Source organism: Daucus carota, chromosome 4 (genome assembly GCF_001625215.2).
Source record: "Daucus carota subsp. sativus chromosome 4, DH1 v3.0, whole genome shotgun sequence".
NCBI lineage: Eukaryota > Viridiplantae > Streptophyta > Magnoliopsida > Apiales > Apiaceae > Daucus > Daucus carota.
This window is the reverse complement of record NC_030384.2, coordinates 30,397,405-30,413,353: the sequence shown is the minus strand read 5'-3', so window position 1 is coordinate 30,413,353 and position 15,949 is coordinate 30,397,405. Positions and strand designations below refer to the sequence as shown.

The following is a 15,949-nucleotide window of genomic DNA, read 5'->3' as shown; positions in this document are numbered from 1 at the left end:
AAATATTTTTGATTTTTATCTCCGTTTGTTTTGCTTATGAATTCCTTCTTTTAATAAAGAGAAATAAGATCTGGACATAAGAACAAACTGTAATAATCTTTCTATTTTGCTATTAGCAGGCCTATGATGACCAAGGGCATGTTTAGAATTACCGTTATACACATGAACAACAATATTATTTAAAAAACATGTAAAACTATATGAAAAATCCAAAAACAGATTTTTTGACTGTTAACATCTTTTGACTAAAAAGTTGTTTTTAGAGAAAAACTATGCTTTTGAAAAAAAATGGTTTTTCAGCTTTTTGTGGGAAGTCGCGATATCTCGAACAGTACCGCAAACAACCCATAAATATAGTTCTCGCTTCTAAGTTTTTACGGAAACTAAATACAAAAATTTTGAACAACACTCACGACAGATATAATTTAGCAGCACAGTACAACAAAAATTTTCAAACTAGAACCACTGCAAAACTCGATCCGAAAAAACTGTGAAACTTATATGTGCTCATAGTTGAAACTTATTTTATTCATCTGGATAAAATTTGCTCGTACATTGATCAAGGATACATGATCTTATTGGCTTACAGTAGAAACACAGTAGTACATGTGAAATTTATTCTATTGCCTCAACTTATTTCCATACATTCAGTATACAGTAAATCAATCATGCATAAGGCCTCTGGTTGTAGCAGTCCAAGTTGTCACCAGGGCTAACTCCAAGAATGGTGCAGTATCTCCTAAAGAAGCCAATCCTGTCCTCCACCTGTGCGTTAGATCCCTTACCGCATTCGATTCCACCATTAATGATGTTTGTTACCATTCCATACCCAGGAACTCTACCAGCTGCTGAGTCGTCTGCTGATGGTGTCCATGCTCCAGTGATAACATCGTGGCTTGACGGTTTCGGAGACTGTGGGGTCATCCAGAACCATAGTGCAGTCTTGAATGAAATGACAGCGTCACTTGCCACCAGATCCGGGTTACCGAGCAGATCAGACCCTATAGCTCTTCCCGCGGGTCCATAGTTGTAGTTGCTGCAATATTGAACATATAAGCTCACATTACAAATTATCCCATCAGAAAATATATTATATATAGCATAATTTAAAATTCCAATTGAATATCCCAAGATTCTGATAGATTTTTTAAAATCTGAATTGAATACCCTCAGATTTCATGAATGATGAAAAATCCTTTATAATCCCAGTTGAATACACCCTCTCAGTCTTGGCGTTTAATATATTATGGAGTTATATAGATTAGAATGTGACATACAAGGAGATCTGAATAGGACCACGGCCGAAATATTTCTTATTCGGAGCGCAAGGCCATTCTTGACTCGGGGAGCAGTAATCATTAGGAGGGTTTTGTTCCTCTTTGTAGCAGTATCCCCATGCATATGGTCCATCCGGTGCACTCGCCCATCCACCTTTTGGTATTCAAGTATATGAGCAAGTAAAAAATAGAAAGTTAAGTAAAGAAAATATATAAAGTTAAGGGAAAATCATATAATTAAATAGAAATTAAACCCAGAAACAACTAAACAAGAATGTGTGTGTGTAGGGAATGGTGGTGATCACCTGTGGTCTCGTGGGAGGTCTGAGCAAGGAAGGCTGCGATCTCTCTCTTTCGAGTGTCTTGATCACCAGTGGTTCCAAAAGCACCGTAGGCCTTTGTGGCATCTATAAAAGCTTCATAAGTATAGAAGCCATTGGCCGGACAATTAGCATCATTACGATGCTTCAACATATCTTCAAACATATCCTTGCTGAGTAGGGAACCAACATCTTGGCCCCTAATGCCCGCTATCCCCAAGAGAAGAACCAATCCCCATAAACACCTCATGGTACTGCTTACCATTGCTTCTTGTATTGATATATAACCTATTTTCTTTATATTTTCCTGATTGATTTGTTTGTGTGGTTTAAGGTGAGGATTGTGAAGCTATTTATAGGCTGAGTTAGTTAAGTAAGGTGAACAATTTATCTTTCTTAGTTTGACAATAGAAGCAGAGGAACTTTCGTGAATATAATAAAAGATTATGTACATGACATGCTCCCGACTCAAACTAGAAGATATTATCTTACAAGAGCAATGCATATGGTTGAATAGTTGAGTTGAATAATATAAGATTTTATTGAAATTTCTCTAACAAATAATTTAGACTAATTAAATTACTTAATATGATATCTCAATTTAGGGAAGGTCTCGGACCTCAATCCTTCTATCCCATCTGTTTAACTAATTTAATAATCTACTTATTATCCGCAGTGGCGGAACCCGGACTAAAAGTTAGGGGGGCTGAAAAATTTTTCGTCATACATGCTTGCAAAAATAGCTTTCTCAATATATATCATCATACTATCATTCATTCATGCATCTTCCATCCTATTACGCTGATAAGTATTGATTGCTTTCATAGCAAAGAAAACTCTCTCAACAGTAGCAATGACAACCGGTAAAATCATAGTTAACTCAATAAACTAAGGGATAAGCAGTGTGTCTTTGTGTTTTAACCATCCTGACAGAAAGATTTCCTATATTTTGAAGTCCAGATTAATCTCCACTCTCATATCATAGATAAAATTGTGTAACTGATTTGGCAACAACTCCAAGTCTGGTAAAGAGAAATCCTTTGCATAAAATTGTGCAAGGCAGACTTATGAGCTCTATTTGCTTCCTCAACAATGAGGAGCACACTTTCCCTCTTAACTATATTTTATATTATTTTTGTAATGTACAAAGTACTCAGCATGCATCATGCAGTTTGCATGATCTAGTTGCTCTGAGTGTATCTGTTTGAATGTATTTGTTAATTAGACTCTCTTTAGACTAAGTGTCTTCTCTTTTCTTCTTTTATAATAAGCCCCTCTCTATGACATTTATAATTCAGCGGGGCTAATAAAATTATATTGACATCACAAATTCAAAAAAAAAATATACACTGTATTTTTGAGGTTAGGGGGCTCTAGCATCCCCTAACCCCCCTCTGGTTCCGCCACTGATTATCCGTTTCCACCCATCTTCGATCGTAGGATTGAACAAAACCTTCAACCATATATAGATTGACAAGGGGGAGTGTTTAATAATGTCTCTCTTTTTGGGAATGCTGGCTAATTAGCAATTTAAATATTTTTAATTTAAATGTTTGATGTTAAGTTTGTTAAGATAATCTTATTAAAATGTTATATACTCTCTCTGGTATAAACGTGACCAATGTGTCGGTCGGTTGATCGGTTTTAACATACCAAAACTTATTCTGGAATAAACCTGACCAAGATTTTAAAACTGACCACTGTCGGTCGGTTTTGGATTTCTTTCCCAATTTTGACTTATTTTGGTCTTAATTTATAACCGATCACACGATGGGTTATATGTACACACATAACACTCTATTTTTAGGTGGCATCAGGCCTTGTAAGACCCGCTTGTGGAAGATATTTCTACTAGCTAGTATCGACTGCTATATTAGTTGGTTTTAAACTTTAATCACGACCAACGCATCTAAACCAACTAGCGCAAAATCGACAGTGGCTTTTGGTTGATTTTTGGTGTAAAATTGACCATATGTGGACATAACCGATCATATTTGATGGTCATTTTTTTCGCTTTTTTTTTTTTGTAGAGATGGTATACATGAGGAACAAGGACTCAGCACCCAAGTTAACGTTTCATTATATTATACTTCCGTAAAATATTTTTATTTTTTCTCTTTTAAATAAAAATTAAATGCTTAAACTTAAATAAAAAAAAATTAAAATAAATTATGAAAATAGACTTTATATTCACCTTAAAACGCGTCCCCATCATTCAAAACTGTATATAATTGAATGAGACATAAAGAATACCAAATTACTTAATTTCCGAGGGTTCTTGTCCTGTTTTCAGAATTTTGTAACGAGAATTATTATAAATAAAACACATGTCACCATCCCGATGAAACCATTTTTGCTAAGAAAAATACGTTCTTTTATCTATCAGAAGAATTTTTAGAATTTTTTTATTAGGCACATATATTAAAGTTTTTTAACGAAAATATTTAAGCTAGCTAGGGTCGGCTAGCTCCCTGCTTCCAGAAGTTGCACATGTTAGAAGATTCATCACGTATACATGTATCCATTTAGTCCGACTGAAATACAAATTTTGTATCATGCAGTTTGTGACATAACATAAGACAATAGCTGGGCTGTATCTTGACAGAGACTTTCGAGAATGACGTGACTATCTTTTAGATCTAGCTTGACTATCTTAAAGACATGGACAAAATTCAATGTAATCTTCAGCTTTTCTACACAAGTTAAGTGATATTCCAATGAAAGTTTCTAGCCACCGGTTATATTTTTCTTCATAGTAATTATCAAAGTGGCTAAGTGAAACGAACGAATTTAAATACGTGTTATGTTCAGTTGCCCTGGACGTACAGGCTCATTGCCATATCTTTAGGCAAACCCGATTCTTCCACACAAGTCTGGCTAGACTTTTTCTGTGTTGAAATTTCAGTACAAAACAATGAAGATAACGTAGAAAACTAAAACAAAATTTCTAAATTGTACAATGATGAGCTAGGCCACTTTTATTATTTGTTATATGAAATTTATAACGTAGAATACTGTATAACGCAAGTTTCAAATATGTGCCATCATAGATGAGGATACTGTGTAAATTAATCAATATATTACATGATACCGTGGGTGTTCAGCTCGGTGTTGTAAAAAGTGCCGATCATACTTAAAAACGTCCATGAACTTAATTGGTGAAGATATGGAATGAAGATTAACAGAGATTAATTATATTAATAGGAAATGAATCAGATGACTGATTGAATTATGAGAGGTTAAATCAGTTTGACGAGCTACATAATATGGATTAATGGGGATTAATCACCGACTTTTAGAACAATAATCACATGGGGTGTTTAGTTCGACTTACAAATGAAAATCTCTTGATTTTGATGCTTAAACTTGCAGAAGAGACCTGTAGCTCAACGAGCTAAAAAAAATTAAAAGGGGAATTTTCTTTTGTTCATATACTAACACTCTAATACCGACTTAGCATGGTCATTGGTATATCAAAAAAGGTGCAAATGACGCTGTTTTAGTAGTGCGATCAAAAACATGCAAACAACCCACACGACGTGGTTTTAGTAGCGCGGTGAATTTAAATTTTGGCAAAAAATTTCATTTCCCGCGAATAACTAGACTAGCATCGGTTTTAAGTGTTTATCTTATAAACATATCTATTTTTCAATTTTAATATTAAAATGGAACAATTTTTTTTTTTTTTATACTAATTTTTCTAATTTATCATTAAAATAAGGTTTGATAATGTACTTCATTACGTGTATATATACTATTACGTCATGTTTTTTTAGTCGGTCGGTTTTAGGCGGTCAGTTTTGTCGACTTTTTTGTAGTGTCTAGTCCGAGTTCATAATGAGGAGGACCATATAAGCACTACAAGAAAAGCGGCTATTTTCGACCATTTTTTTGACCGGAAGCTATTTTCGTCTGTTTCTGGTCGAAAATAAACAGTCAAAAATATTAACAGCGACCATTTCTAGTCGAAAAAAAAACTGGTCATAATTAACGGTTTGAAAATAAGCTTATTTTCGACTGCATAAATTCGGCTACGCATCACATTTTTTCCCGCCCATGGGTTTAGTCGAAAATAAGTTCCGGTCGAAAATAATTCGTGGTGGGAAAATTGCCGCCCTTTTGGATTTGAATTTTTTTGTGGAGTCAAAATTTTATTTTCGACCAAACTTGGTTAAATTTGTATTTTCGACCATTTTTAGTCGAAAATAGTATTAAAACTTCAAACTACATTCGACTAGATACGGTTGAAGTTAGTGCAATTGACGGGAGTTTTAAATTGCCGTCGAATTTATTTTTTCGACCAAATTTTCATAATTTTGAGTGGGAAATGAAAATCTTCAAAGGTTTTCTAGGGGAAGGAAGAAATTTTCGACGGTTGAAAACGGTCGAAAATAATTATTTTCAACCGGACCAGTAATTTCGATCAGCTTATAGTCGACCGTCAGAACGCGGTCGAAAATACTTATTTTCAACCAAAAACGGTCAAAAATAGTCGCCTTTCTTGTAGTGAAGATTGATCTCATAAGAAATGGGGGGAATGTAGATATCGAACCAGCTGGATTAAGGAAATATAATAAGGTATGTTTTAAGAGTAGTGCTAGGTGCACATAATTGTGTACATAATAATATGACAATTGATGTTGAATGTTTTAATTGTGGGTGGTTGATGTGAATATAGGGGCCCATTCCAATTAAAACTCAACACATGTCATTATGTACAAAATTTTGTACACAATTATGTGCACCAAGCATTTTTCATGTTTTAATGTATGGATTTAATTATTAGTAGGAGCATTTTCAAAGCTTGAGATATATAGGATTGCTTAGATGAATGGTATCGTTGTTGAGGGAAACAAATGCATCTGTATTAATGATTCAAGAGACATAATGTTCACAGTGGTATAGTTCCATGTCTTAACGGTTAAGTAGCTAGTGCCCGTATATGATTGGGTTGCTATAAATGACGAAGAGGGTGTTTAAATGATTTTTGGCTTTCAAGAAACTACTACTCCCTCCAAGTTCACACCCACTAAAATGCTTGGATTCAGGTGTTTTTATTATGTTTCTTACCAATAAACTGTGTTGTTAACCATGTTACTACAATTACTGATATTAAGGAATGCTAATTTCTTTTTGGATACTTACATATTGTCTATCTCTTTGAGTATACATAACCTACGTAAGTAAGCAGTGAACATATGTCACGTATGTTTCTTGCCAGCTGGGATCCGATTTCGAATCCGCAACAGATTTTACTCTGCCAGTTTAGCTGCCAGGATGAAGTTGTAGAACATATAAATAAAAGAGTAAACAACAAAATGGTGGTTGTAGTTTTCCAAATTTTACAAGATGTTGGCTGGATTTTAAAAACTACATGATGATGGCTGGAGTTTACTCTTTTATTTTTTGGACTCAATGGAGGAAAATCAACGGAGGTTCACGACCGCCATCTTATTAAAAAACGAAAGTAAACTCCAGCCACAGTAGTTTTTAAAGTCCATCCAACATCTTGTAAAATTTGGAAAACAACAGCCACCACTTTGTCGTTTACTGTAAATAAAATTCTCATTCAAATTAAACTTCAGCAATTTATGAGAAGACTCTTTGACATACGCAAACAGTACAGTCATTCTTATCCCATTACACAAACATTCATATGACCAAAGTCACCAAACATATGATGAAAGAGACACGCTAATATAGGGCACAAATAGGGATTAAATGTAAAAATCTGAGCAGTTACTGAATAGGAAAGTTGTAAAGTGCATGTGCTATTATGGCAGCTTCCTTCCAGAGAGATAGAGAGATAGCTCCCTCCTCATACCAGAGCCAGCCTCATCAACCGCATCACAAATTTGCTGCCGATATTCAGCATCATTAACATAAGTGATGGGAGTATTCTTTTGCACCTCATCATCTAAATCGATGGTTATATTATGCAGCAGGCAGCAAACAAAAATAATTCTCGGTAACCTATTTGTATCAGGTTGCCACAGCTCTCCATCAATAATCTTCCATGTCTGCTTCAGTCGTGATAACGCCTTTTGTGCCACCTCCTGTGTAGCAGTGTGCTTGCTATTGAAGCTTGCCTCATATTCAGGAAGATTATTTCCTTGGTAAGGAGTCAAGAGCCATGGTAACAAGGGGAATCCAAGATCCCCAACGATATATTCTCTGAGCTCTGTTCCTTCTGGAAGTTTCACTGTTTCCCCATTTAATCTCTTTCCTTCATTGCAAAGTTTGAAGAAACTTGAGCTTTTGAATGCAATGGAGTCGCTTAAACTTCCTGGCCACCCCGTGACAATATCAAGGAATCTCATATCAGCGTCCACAATTGCCTGTAGGATCATACTGAGGTTTTTCTCATTGTCATACCAGACCTCAGTAGATTTGTTCTTATGTATGGCGAGACGCATTTTGATGTGTGCAGTGTCAATCGCACCACAACAATTTGGGAGTCCTCCAAGTTTCTCAAACTTTGACTTCACCTCGGTCATCTTAGTTCCAGTTGAAGGCCACTGGATATGTTGGATTCCTTTTTGTTCCATAGCTTCGACAAACCTCCAAGTTATGTTACGAACAGTTGATCTTTGTACTTGGAAGGAATCACCAACAGTTAGTAATGATTCCCCAGAATTTAACCTTCTCAGTGCAACTGCTACTTGATCCTCCAGACACAAAGGTTTTCCATTAAGATCACTGAAACATGAAGACTTTGCCATCATCACGTCCCCCACAAGTGAACAGATGTACTCAAAAGTCCCTCTCGATATCTTGAAAATTGATTCAAAATTAGCTGAATCCACTGATTCATACAATGCCCCTGAAATACCATACAAAGTGCAGATAATTAGTCTGTAACCAATTTAGAGTTGGAAATAGGGTACAATATTTCAAACCTAGGCAAGTCACAAGTTAAAATGCATAATTAATTTCTAACATAATTAAGACAACTCCCTGCAGGAAAACACCATGATAATTAATTAACATATAGAACCCACCAATTACTGAACAGCTGCCACAAAACATAATTAAAGGGTATATTTCATAATTTAAATCTAAAGCTTTTAGTGAAGACCCAGAATTACAAAAAAGAAAGTGTGATATTAATATATAGAACATGTCTTACTTGATTAAACTTAGGATAGGACCAAACTCATGTAGTGGTCTCATTGCAAATAAACTAATTTCTTTCCTCATTTGGTATACAAATAATTCATAAATTACATCCACATATCGCTGCTAGAAAAGCGGGCATTTCCGACCAAAATTTCCGACCGATCAAAGTGGTCGGAAAAAAAGCGGGCATTTCCGACCGACTTACCAACCAAACGCGATCGGTCGTAAAAAATGGCGTCATTTACGACCGCCATTACCCACCGCACCAAATCGGTCGGTTATAATGGGCGTGGGTCCCGCTCACCAACGTTCTTCAGCTAACATGGACGCCACGTCGGTAAAAGCGACCGACACATTTCTGACCAGTTGTGGTCATTTCCGACCACCTTAACTTGTTTAAAATAATTGGTCAGCTTTTAACTTGTTGTCGACTTGTGATTGGCTGAGTGGGAACGAGGTGGAGCCCAGCTTATTTCCGACCGATTTTGGCGGTCGAAAATGGCCTGCTTCGTTTCCGACCGAATTAAAACCCGGGTTGTCGGTTTTGACTTCTCAGAAAAACAATAAATTCTATTCGACTAAGTAAACTATTTAAAAAAAAACTAAAAACATTGTACATCCAGAAAGCCAACCAGATTCAATATATTTCCGACCAAACTCATAATTTTAACACGGAAAACCGACCACATGCAACACATTTCCGACCAAACTCATAATTTTAACACAGAAAACCGAACAAATTTAACTCATTTCCGACCACATTCTCAAGTGCAGAAAACAGACCATTTCGTTCGGTCATTTCCGACCGATATACGACTCTGGCGGTCGGTTTTGACTTGAGAGAAAAACAAAAAAAATTATTCGGCTAAGTAAGCTTAAAAAAAAATAAAATTGAAACTAGCTTTTAGTCAGTTACTAAATTAATAAAAAATTATTCATCACTTAATATTTGAGTTTTAATTTTTTTTATTTCCATTACAAAATATAAATACTGACTAACTAATTTCAAATTAATTATTCAAACAGCAGAAAAATGTAGAATCTTTGTGATATGGTATAATTTAAGGTACTAATCATGATAGCAAAAGAAGAAAAATATAAAAAAATTAAAAAGATGCTATTCTGTTACGAGTCATGCATTGCAGTGAATGTCGGAGTTGAGGGTTTGGATTTTATCAGAAGTTATCCTAGGGTTTATACTTTCGAAAATATCAATTTGTTTTTTAGGCGATCCAACCATACGGATCGTAAATTAAGTAGTCATAGTAGTTGTATACCAAAAATCATATCAATAGGATTTTATCCGTTGAGATATTATAACGAAAATATTATGTTATAATTAAATATAGACGTAGGGTTATTTTTTTACAAAAAAATAAATTTGTTTTTTAGGCGATCCAACCGTACGGATCGTAAATTAAGTACTCATTGTAGTTATATACCAAAAATAAGTCAGTGGGACTTAATCTGTTAAGATATTATAGCGAAAATGTTATGTTATTCTTAAATATGGATGTAGGGTTATTTTTTTTACAAAAAAAGAAATTTTGTTTTTTAGGCGATCCAACCGTATGGATCGTAAATTAAGTACTCATCGTAGTTATATACAAAAAATCAAGTCAATAGGATTTTATTGTTTTACATATTATTGCGAAAATATTAGGTTGTGATACTTAAGTATTGACGGGGGGTTATTTTTTTTAAAAAAATAAATAACTTATTTAAATAATCCAACCGTATGGATATGAATATAATTACTCAACTTATATTGGTCCTTAAAATCAATAATTTTGAACATTAGTTGAAGGAATATTATAATGAAAAATTGATTTTCTAGTTATTTAATTTTGTAAAATAGATGTAGGTTTATATTTAAGTTCCTTCAATTTTATAACAAGGCTGAGGTTGCGGGTTCAATACCCGGAGTATACTTTCCCGGTTCAATTTTGGCAAAAGTTAAAACACGCCCCTTCTCTCCCTCTCTCGATTCTCCGTCGCCCCCCCCCCCCCCCCCTCTCTCCCTCATGATTCTCCGTCTCCCCCCCCCCCTCCCTCCCTCCCTCTCTCTTTTTTTGGGTTTCGTATCTCTCTGTATATCATCAATTTGTTCAAAGTTGCTTTAATGTGGTTTATATATGTTTATATGTCCTTTAATCCGGCTCTATATTAGTTGTTTGATCTTGTTCAAAGTTGCTTTAATGTGGTTTATATATGTTTATATGTCCTTTAATACGGCTCTATATTAGTTGTCTTAGTTGTTTGATCTGTTTTATGAGATTCTGTGTACATTAGTTTGTGTTTGTGTTTTTGTTTGTGTAAATTATAGCAAATTAGTTTGTGTTTGTGTTTGTAAAATGCCTATGCATGGATTTTCTGGGTGTATCAGTTAGGGTTTAGATTTTCTGGGTGTATCAGTTAGGGTTTAGTTTGTGTTGGTGTAGAGGGCATTTGGGTATGGGTTGCATATATATAGTTGAGAGTTATTTTATGCTCTTGCTTTATGCTCGTGTATTTGATCAGGTAACACAAATACAACACTGAAATTAAGCAATGAGGAATGGGAAAGAGTGGTCCTCATTAGGTTGTGTGTTAAGGAATTTAATTGCCAGGTCCTTATTAGGTTGTTAATTTTGCAAGTTGCTCGTAAACCAGTTTCAGAATCTACATTTCACTTTTGTCTCGAGTCTATTGTCCTCCTGAGTATCTCTCATATTTGTTTACACATTTTATAACAAGACAGTGTTATGATCCTCATAAAGGTCTCTCTGTTTTGGTAACTTCGGACATTGGTAGGATAGCGTTAGTCTCGACTCTCTCTTGAACCATATGTTTCAGCTTCATTTATTTTCCTCATAAGCGTATAGTATGAATCAATAAATATGCTGCATTTTACACTGAACATAATTACAGACATAGGATTTCTAAAAAGGATTAGTATATTCCAGTTGTTTGATTAATTTCTAAGATAATAATTGTGGCTTCCTGTTTGATAGAGGTTTTAAACTCGATGTCACTTGGCGTTTATATCAGTCTAGTGATCCCTTGTAGAAGTTAGTTACTTGCCGTGCTCAGTATAGTTTTCTTTGTTAAGAACTTAAGATGCTTCTTACTTGCCCCCCTGTTTTTTTGTTCATCAGTATTAGAATAATGCTTATTTCTGCAGGTTGCACTTTTGTAGTTCCTAAGTATGAACTTAAGATGCATGTTATATCAATGTTTTAAGGTTATTGCTGGAATCAAACAAGCTAATTCTGTGGCCAGGGAGATTAATTATAACTAGAAATTTACTGTTTTTCAAGAAAAATATGTGATTGAGAAAAAAATAATTCACTGTTTTCAGATAAAAGTTGCAGTCTGGGTTAAGTTAGACCATGATCCCCGTGTTTGGCCGATATGATTTATAGTTGATTAGTAGAGTTATTAATTCAAATTTGATAAAGAAGACGTAAAGTATAATTACAGCAGACCATGCTTCAGTGTTATACACTAAGGGTTATGAGAGCCTTTCCCTACCCTCGTGCCTTTTGTCTATTACACATTACATTTCTACACTCTTGCTAGACCTGTTTATCTGCTGCTTCTTCACCATTATATATAACATTTAAAAGTCAACCAATACTGATACCAGGATATTTCTTGTTCTGCTAAACCCGTTTATCTGCTGCAATATATACCTAAATCGTAGATGTAATCCAGGTCTATAAATACCTATAGTAGATGTAATCCTGGATTATGCATAATGAAATATTAGAAAACGGACTTGGTTCCACCAACTGCTTCTCTCTCTAAATTTTCTACTCTTTCTCTCTCTGTATATATATACTAGAATTCTGAGTTCTATCTATAGGTTTTATATCTCTCTTAGCTTTTTCTCTGAAATCTATTAATTTGTATATGTTATCTACTTGTTTCTAGCTTCTAAACACTTGATTCTTACTTGTTTTCACTAGATTAACCTCTCAAAGTACAGAAATTACAAAAAAAACACTTGTAAAAATTAAGTGAGAATACTATGTATATGTTTCTACACTCTAATTTTGCAACATTTGCTTTCTGTTGGATTGAAACGAACACTTGATTGTTATTACTTATTACAAGCTAGAACCCAAGCTGTAAGTTGATAAGTGTGTGTGTGTGAGTATTTAAGCCCTCGTTGCTTGGCCTTTGAAATATATATGTTACTTGATATTGTAAAATTTGTTTTGAACTGAATTAAGATTGTAATTTGCAATTCATAAGTTATTGATGGTTTGTGGATATAAATGGCAATGAAAATGAAACTTTTTTGTGTGTGTGTTTATATATATGTGTGTGTGTGTGTGTGTGTGTGCAGTGTATGTATATGTTTCATGTTTATATAAGTATTATAGTACTAAATTTTCTAATTTAGTGTGCATATAGATCGACATATATGGTGATGGCATATAAATTTTCTAATTATTGCAGGCAATTGCGGAGGCAATTAAGGATGTCACGGATGGTGAGAGTTCGGAGAATGACATTGATGGGGATGATGATGCTGATGGCGATGAGGAAGATTGAAATGAAGCTACCTAGATAGATGCATTATTGGTAGGGATGCTGATTTTGTTAAAACATTGCTTTTGGCTTTTGATTGTTTATCTGTAACGTATATGATTGTTGGCTTTTGTTGGCTTTTGGCTGATTGTTCAGCTATAACATTTATGTCGTACTGAATTTTATAACTGTTCTTGTTTAAATATATGAATGCTTGTTGGCTTTTAAATTATGCCGTACTGATTTTTGATGGATATGATTCTTGATTTTGGTTTTGAAATTGGATATTGTATGTGCATTGTTGGTTTGGTAAAATAACAGGGATATGGTATAGTTTACAATGTAAATACTGCATTTTTTTGAAATTTTATCTCCAGAAAACCGACCAAATTTGCTCATTTCCGACCAAGAATGGTAAAAAAAAACTCAGAAAACCGACCAGATGTATACATTTCCGACCAAATTCATATCCTAAAACTCAGAAAAACGACCAACTCATTTCCGACCAGATGTATGCAATTTGGGTGGTCGGTTTTAGCCTAGAAGCTGCCCCAATGGACCCTGAAAGCCATTTTCGACCAACTCATTTCCGACCACTGTGTGGTCGGTTTTAGCCCAGAAGCTCATCCAATGGACCCTGAAAAGGCATTTCCGACCGACTCATTTCCGACCACAATGTGGTCGTTTTTACAACTGGGCCCCACAGCTGAGCCTTGAACTTCTTTACCGACCAACACATTTCCGACCGTCATTGGTCGGTTTTGAGACAATCCACGTGTATGACACGTCAACGGTGGGCCAAATTTATCTGATACAATCCACGTGTATATGGACATGGCAACACATTTACGACTGACAGAATCGGTTGGTTATGTACCTCATTTCGGACCGATACGTCATTCCCGACTCGGTTTAAAGAGACCGACGTGGTCGGTTGGTCGGTGATCGGAAATGACCTCAAAATCGACCGATTTTGGCGGTTGGAAATGCCCGCTTTTCATGTAGTGTATAGTATGAACTAGTTGAGTTCTTAGTCATGAACCAAATGATATTCATGAAGATATTTTTCAAAATGAATCTCTAAAGTCTAGTTAAAGATTATTAAGACAAAGTATTAATTATTTTTTGACATGGAACAAAGTTTAGAAGAAATTAATTGTTCTTTACTTCTTTTAACTTATTAAAGTAAGAAATTTCACTCTTTTTCCTCTGTCCAAGATTAGGACATGCATATCTTTTGATGTGTATTTTTTTTGTCTGGTTGTGTTGTAAACAATAATAATAAAATTCTCATCATTCATTTTCTTAAAATTTTGACATTATCTAAAGATCATTTCATTATCTAGAGCTAGCAATAATAATATCTACTGTGCTCAAAATAATATATGTGGGCTCAAAATTGGAGTATTTGGGAGCCTTTGAATTTAGGTCCCCATTGCATTTTAATGTTATAAAATTCATTATAATTTCAAATTTTACTGATGATATAGAGGTGAAGAAGGCTTGTGACATTCTCTTTATTTCTCATTTATACCCATTCAAGAATTTATATTCTTTTTTGTGGTCTAAACCAACTTGAAATGGTTTTCAATTGATTATAAAATTGAGTTGATTTCCTACATGTTTGTAAATATGCTTAGACTGTTAATCATAAATTTTATCAATCATGAAAGAGCTCTTAATATCTGGATTTGTATTATAATTAAATTGAGATCACCTAGTCACCATTTCTAATTGTGTCTCCCTTGCAGTTTTTACTTGTAGCTTAATTGGTGAAGATAAGGAACAAGGATTAATAGGGGATAAATTGGATTGATTGGGGATTAACCGGATGATCATTAATAAAATTATAATCAGATATTTAATCACTTCGACGAGCTACAAAACACGAATTAATCAGTGATTAATCGTAATTAATCACCAACTTTTAAAAGAGAGCTCCCTTGCTATATTGTTTGGAATAATTATATTTCTGCAACATTACTTGAACTCTACAATTACATCTGCCATGAATAGTTAGCGAATACTTATTATCCTTGTAATTTTGAAATCCTTCATTGATGTAGTATAAATTCCAATTTTTCTCTTTATTATAATTATATTCTATGGTGCAAAAACAAGGTATTAGTGTGCATTGTTCTCTTCCTATTCATAAACCCAATTAAATTACTGAATTCTCATTGATATTTTTTCCATTGTTGAATTGTGTGATTCATTTCCCCATTCTTGGAAAATTAATGTCTAGTGTCTAGTTAATATTAATTTGCTACTCTTGAATGATCTAGAACTCATAAATTATGAAGGTTTGCTCTTATAGTCGAACCTCTCTTGAATGAGATGGGATGCATTCTTAGATCTATAAGATACACATAATTAGCCATTACCCAATTCCATACCTTCAATTATCGAAAAAGTGGCAATTCACAATCTAGAGTGAGAATTCAAGAGACATACCAGTAAGCCTCTTGGAGAAATGATCCCACCAATTGAAGGAGTCAGATCCAGATGGCAGAGAAGCCTGAAAATTAGGGCCAGCATTCTTTTCAACCTCCTCAGTAATATCGTTCTCTTGTTCCTCCTTTCTCGTCAACCCTTCCGAAGGTCCCATCTGCAGACAACTAAATGTATAGACTTGCGAAATTTAGGAACAGAATTCAAGGTCTTGGAGATGAAGTTTATTAGTATATCTGTAGTGTGCCGCCGCTGAGATACAAC

The 15,949-nt window shown here is 34.6% G+C and overlaps 2 protein-coding genes across 2 annotated transcripts; both read right to left on the bottom strand.

Moving 5' to 3' along the window:
• Positions 1–507: 507 nt before the first annotated feature.
• Positions 508–1,931, bottom strand: LOC108216320 (basic endochitinase). Its single transcript, XM_017389053.2, has 3 exons — positions 1,583–1,931; positions 1,278–1,431; positions 508–1,036 (listed from the first exon to the last, which is right to left on the bottom strand). Exons 1-3 carry the CDS (start codon positions 1,860–1,862, stop codon positions 667–669), a joined length of 804 nt encoding a protein of 267 aa, XP_017244542.1. The 5' UTR covers positions 1,863–1,931; the 3' UTR covers positions 508–666.
• A 5,375-nt stretch (positions 1,932–7,306) lies between these two features.
• LOC108217201 (protein ALP1-like) lies at positions 7,307–15,842 on the bottom strand. The gene is made up of 2 exons (XM_064092161.1): positions 15,689–15,842; positions 7,307–8,420 (listed from the first exon to the last, which is right to left on the bottom strand). Exons 1-2 carry the CDS (start codon positions 15,840–15,842, stop codon positions 7,372–7,374), a joined length of 1,203 nt encoding a protein of 400 aa, XP_063948231.1. The 3' UTR covers positions 7,307–7,371.
• Between the last annotated feature and the right edge of the window lie 107 nt (positions 15,843–15,949).

Coding starts and splice junctions, on each gene's coding strand:
- LOC108217201 (XM_064092161.1), bottom strand. CDS start 15,842: ATGGGACCTTCGGAAGGGTTGACGAGAAAGGAGGAACAAGAGAACGAT. Junction 8,421..15,688: donor TTTCTCCAAGAGGCTTACTG/GTATGTCTCTTG, acceptor ATGGTATTTCAG/GGGCATTGTATGAATCAGTG.
- LOC108216320 (XM_017389053.2), bottom strand. CDS start 1,862: ATGGTAAGCAGTACCATGAGGTGTTTATGGGGATTGGTTCTTCTCTTG. Junction 1,432..1,582: donor GACCTCCCACGAGACCACAG/GTGATCACCACC, acceptor GAATACCAAAAG/GTGGATGGGCGAGTGCACCG. Junction 1,037..1,277: donor GGTCCTATTCAGATCTCCTT/GTATGTCACATT, acceptor TCAATATTGCAG/CAACTACAACTATGGACCCG.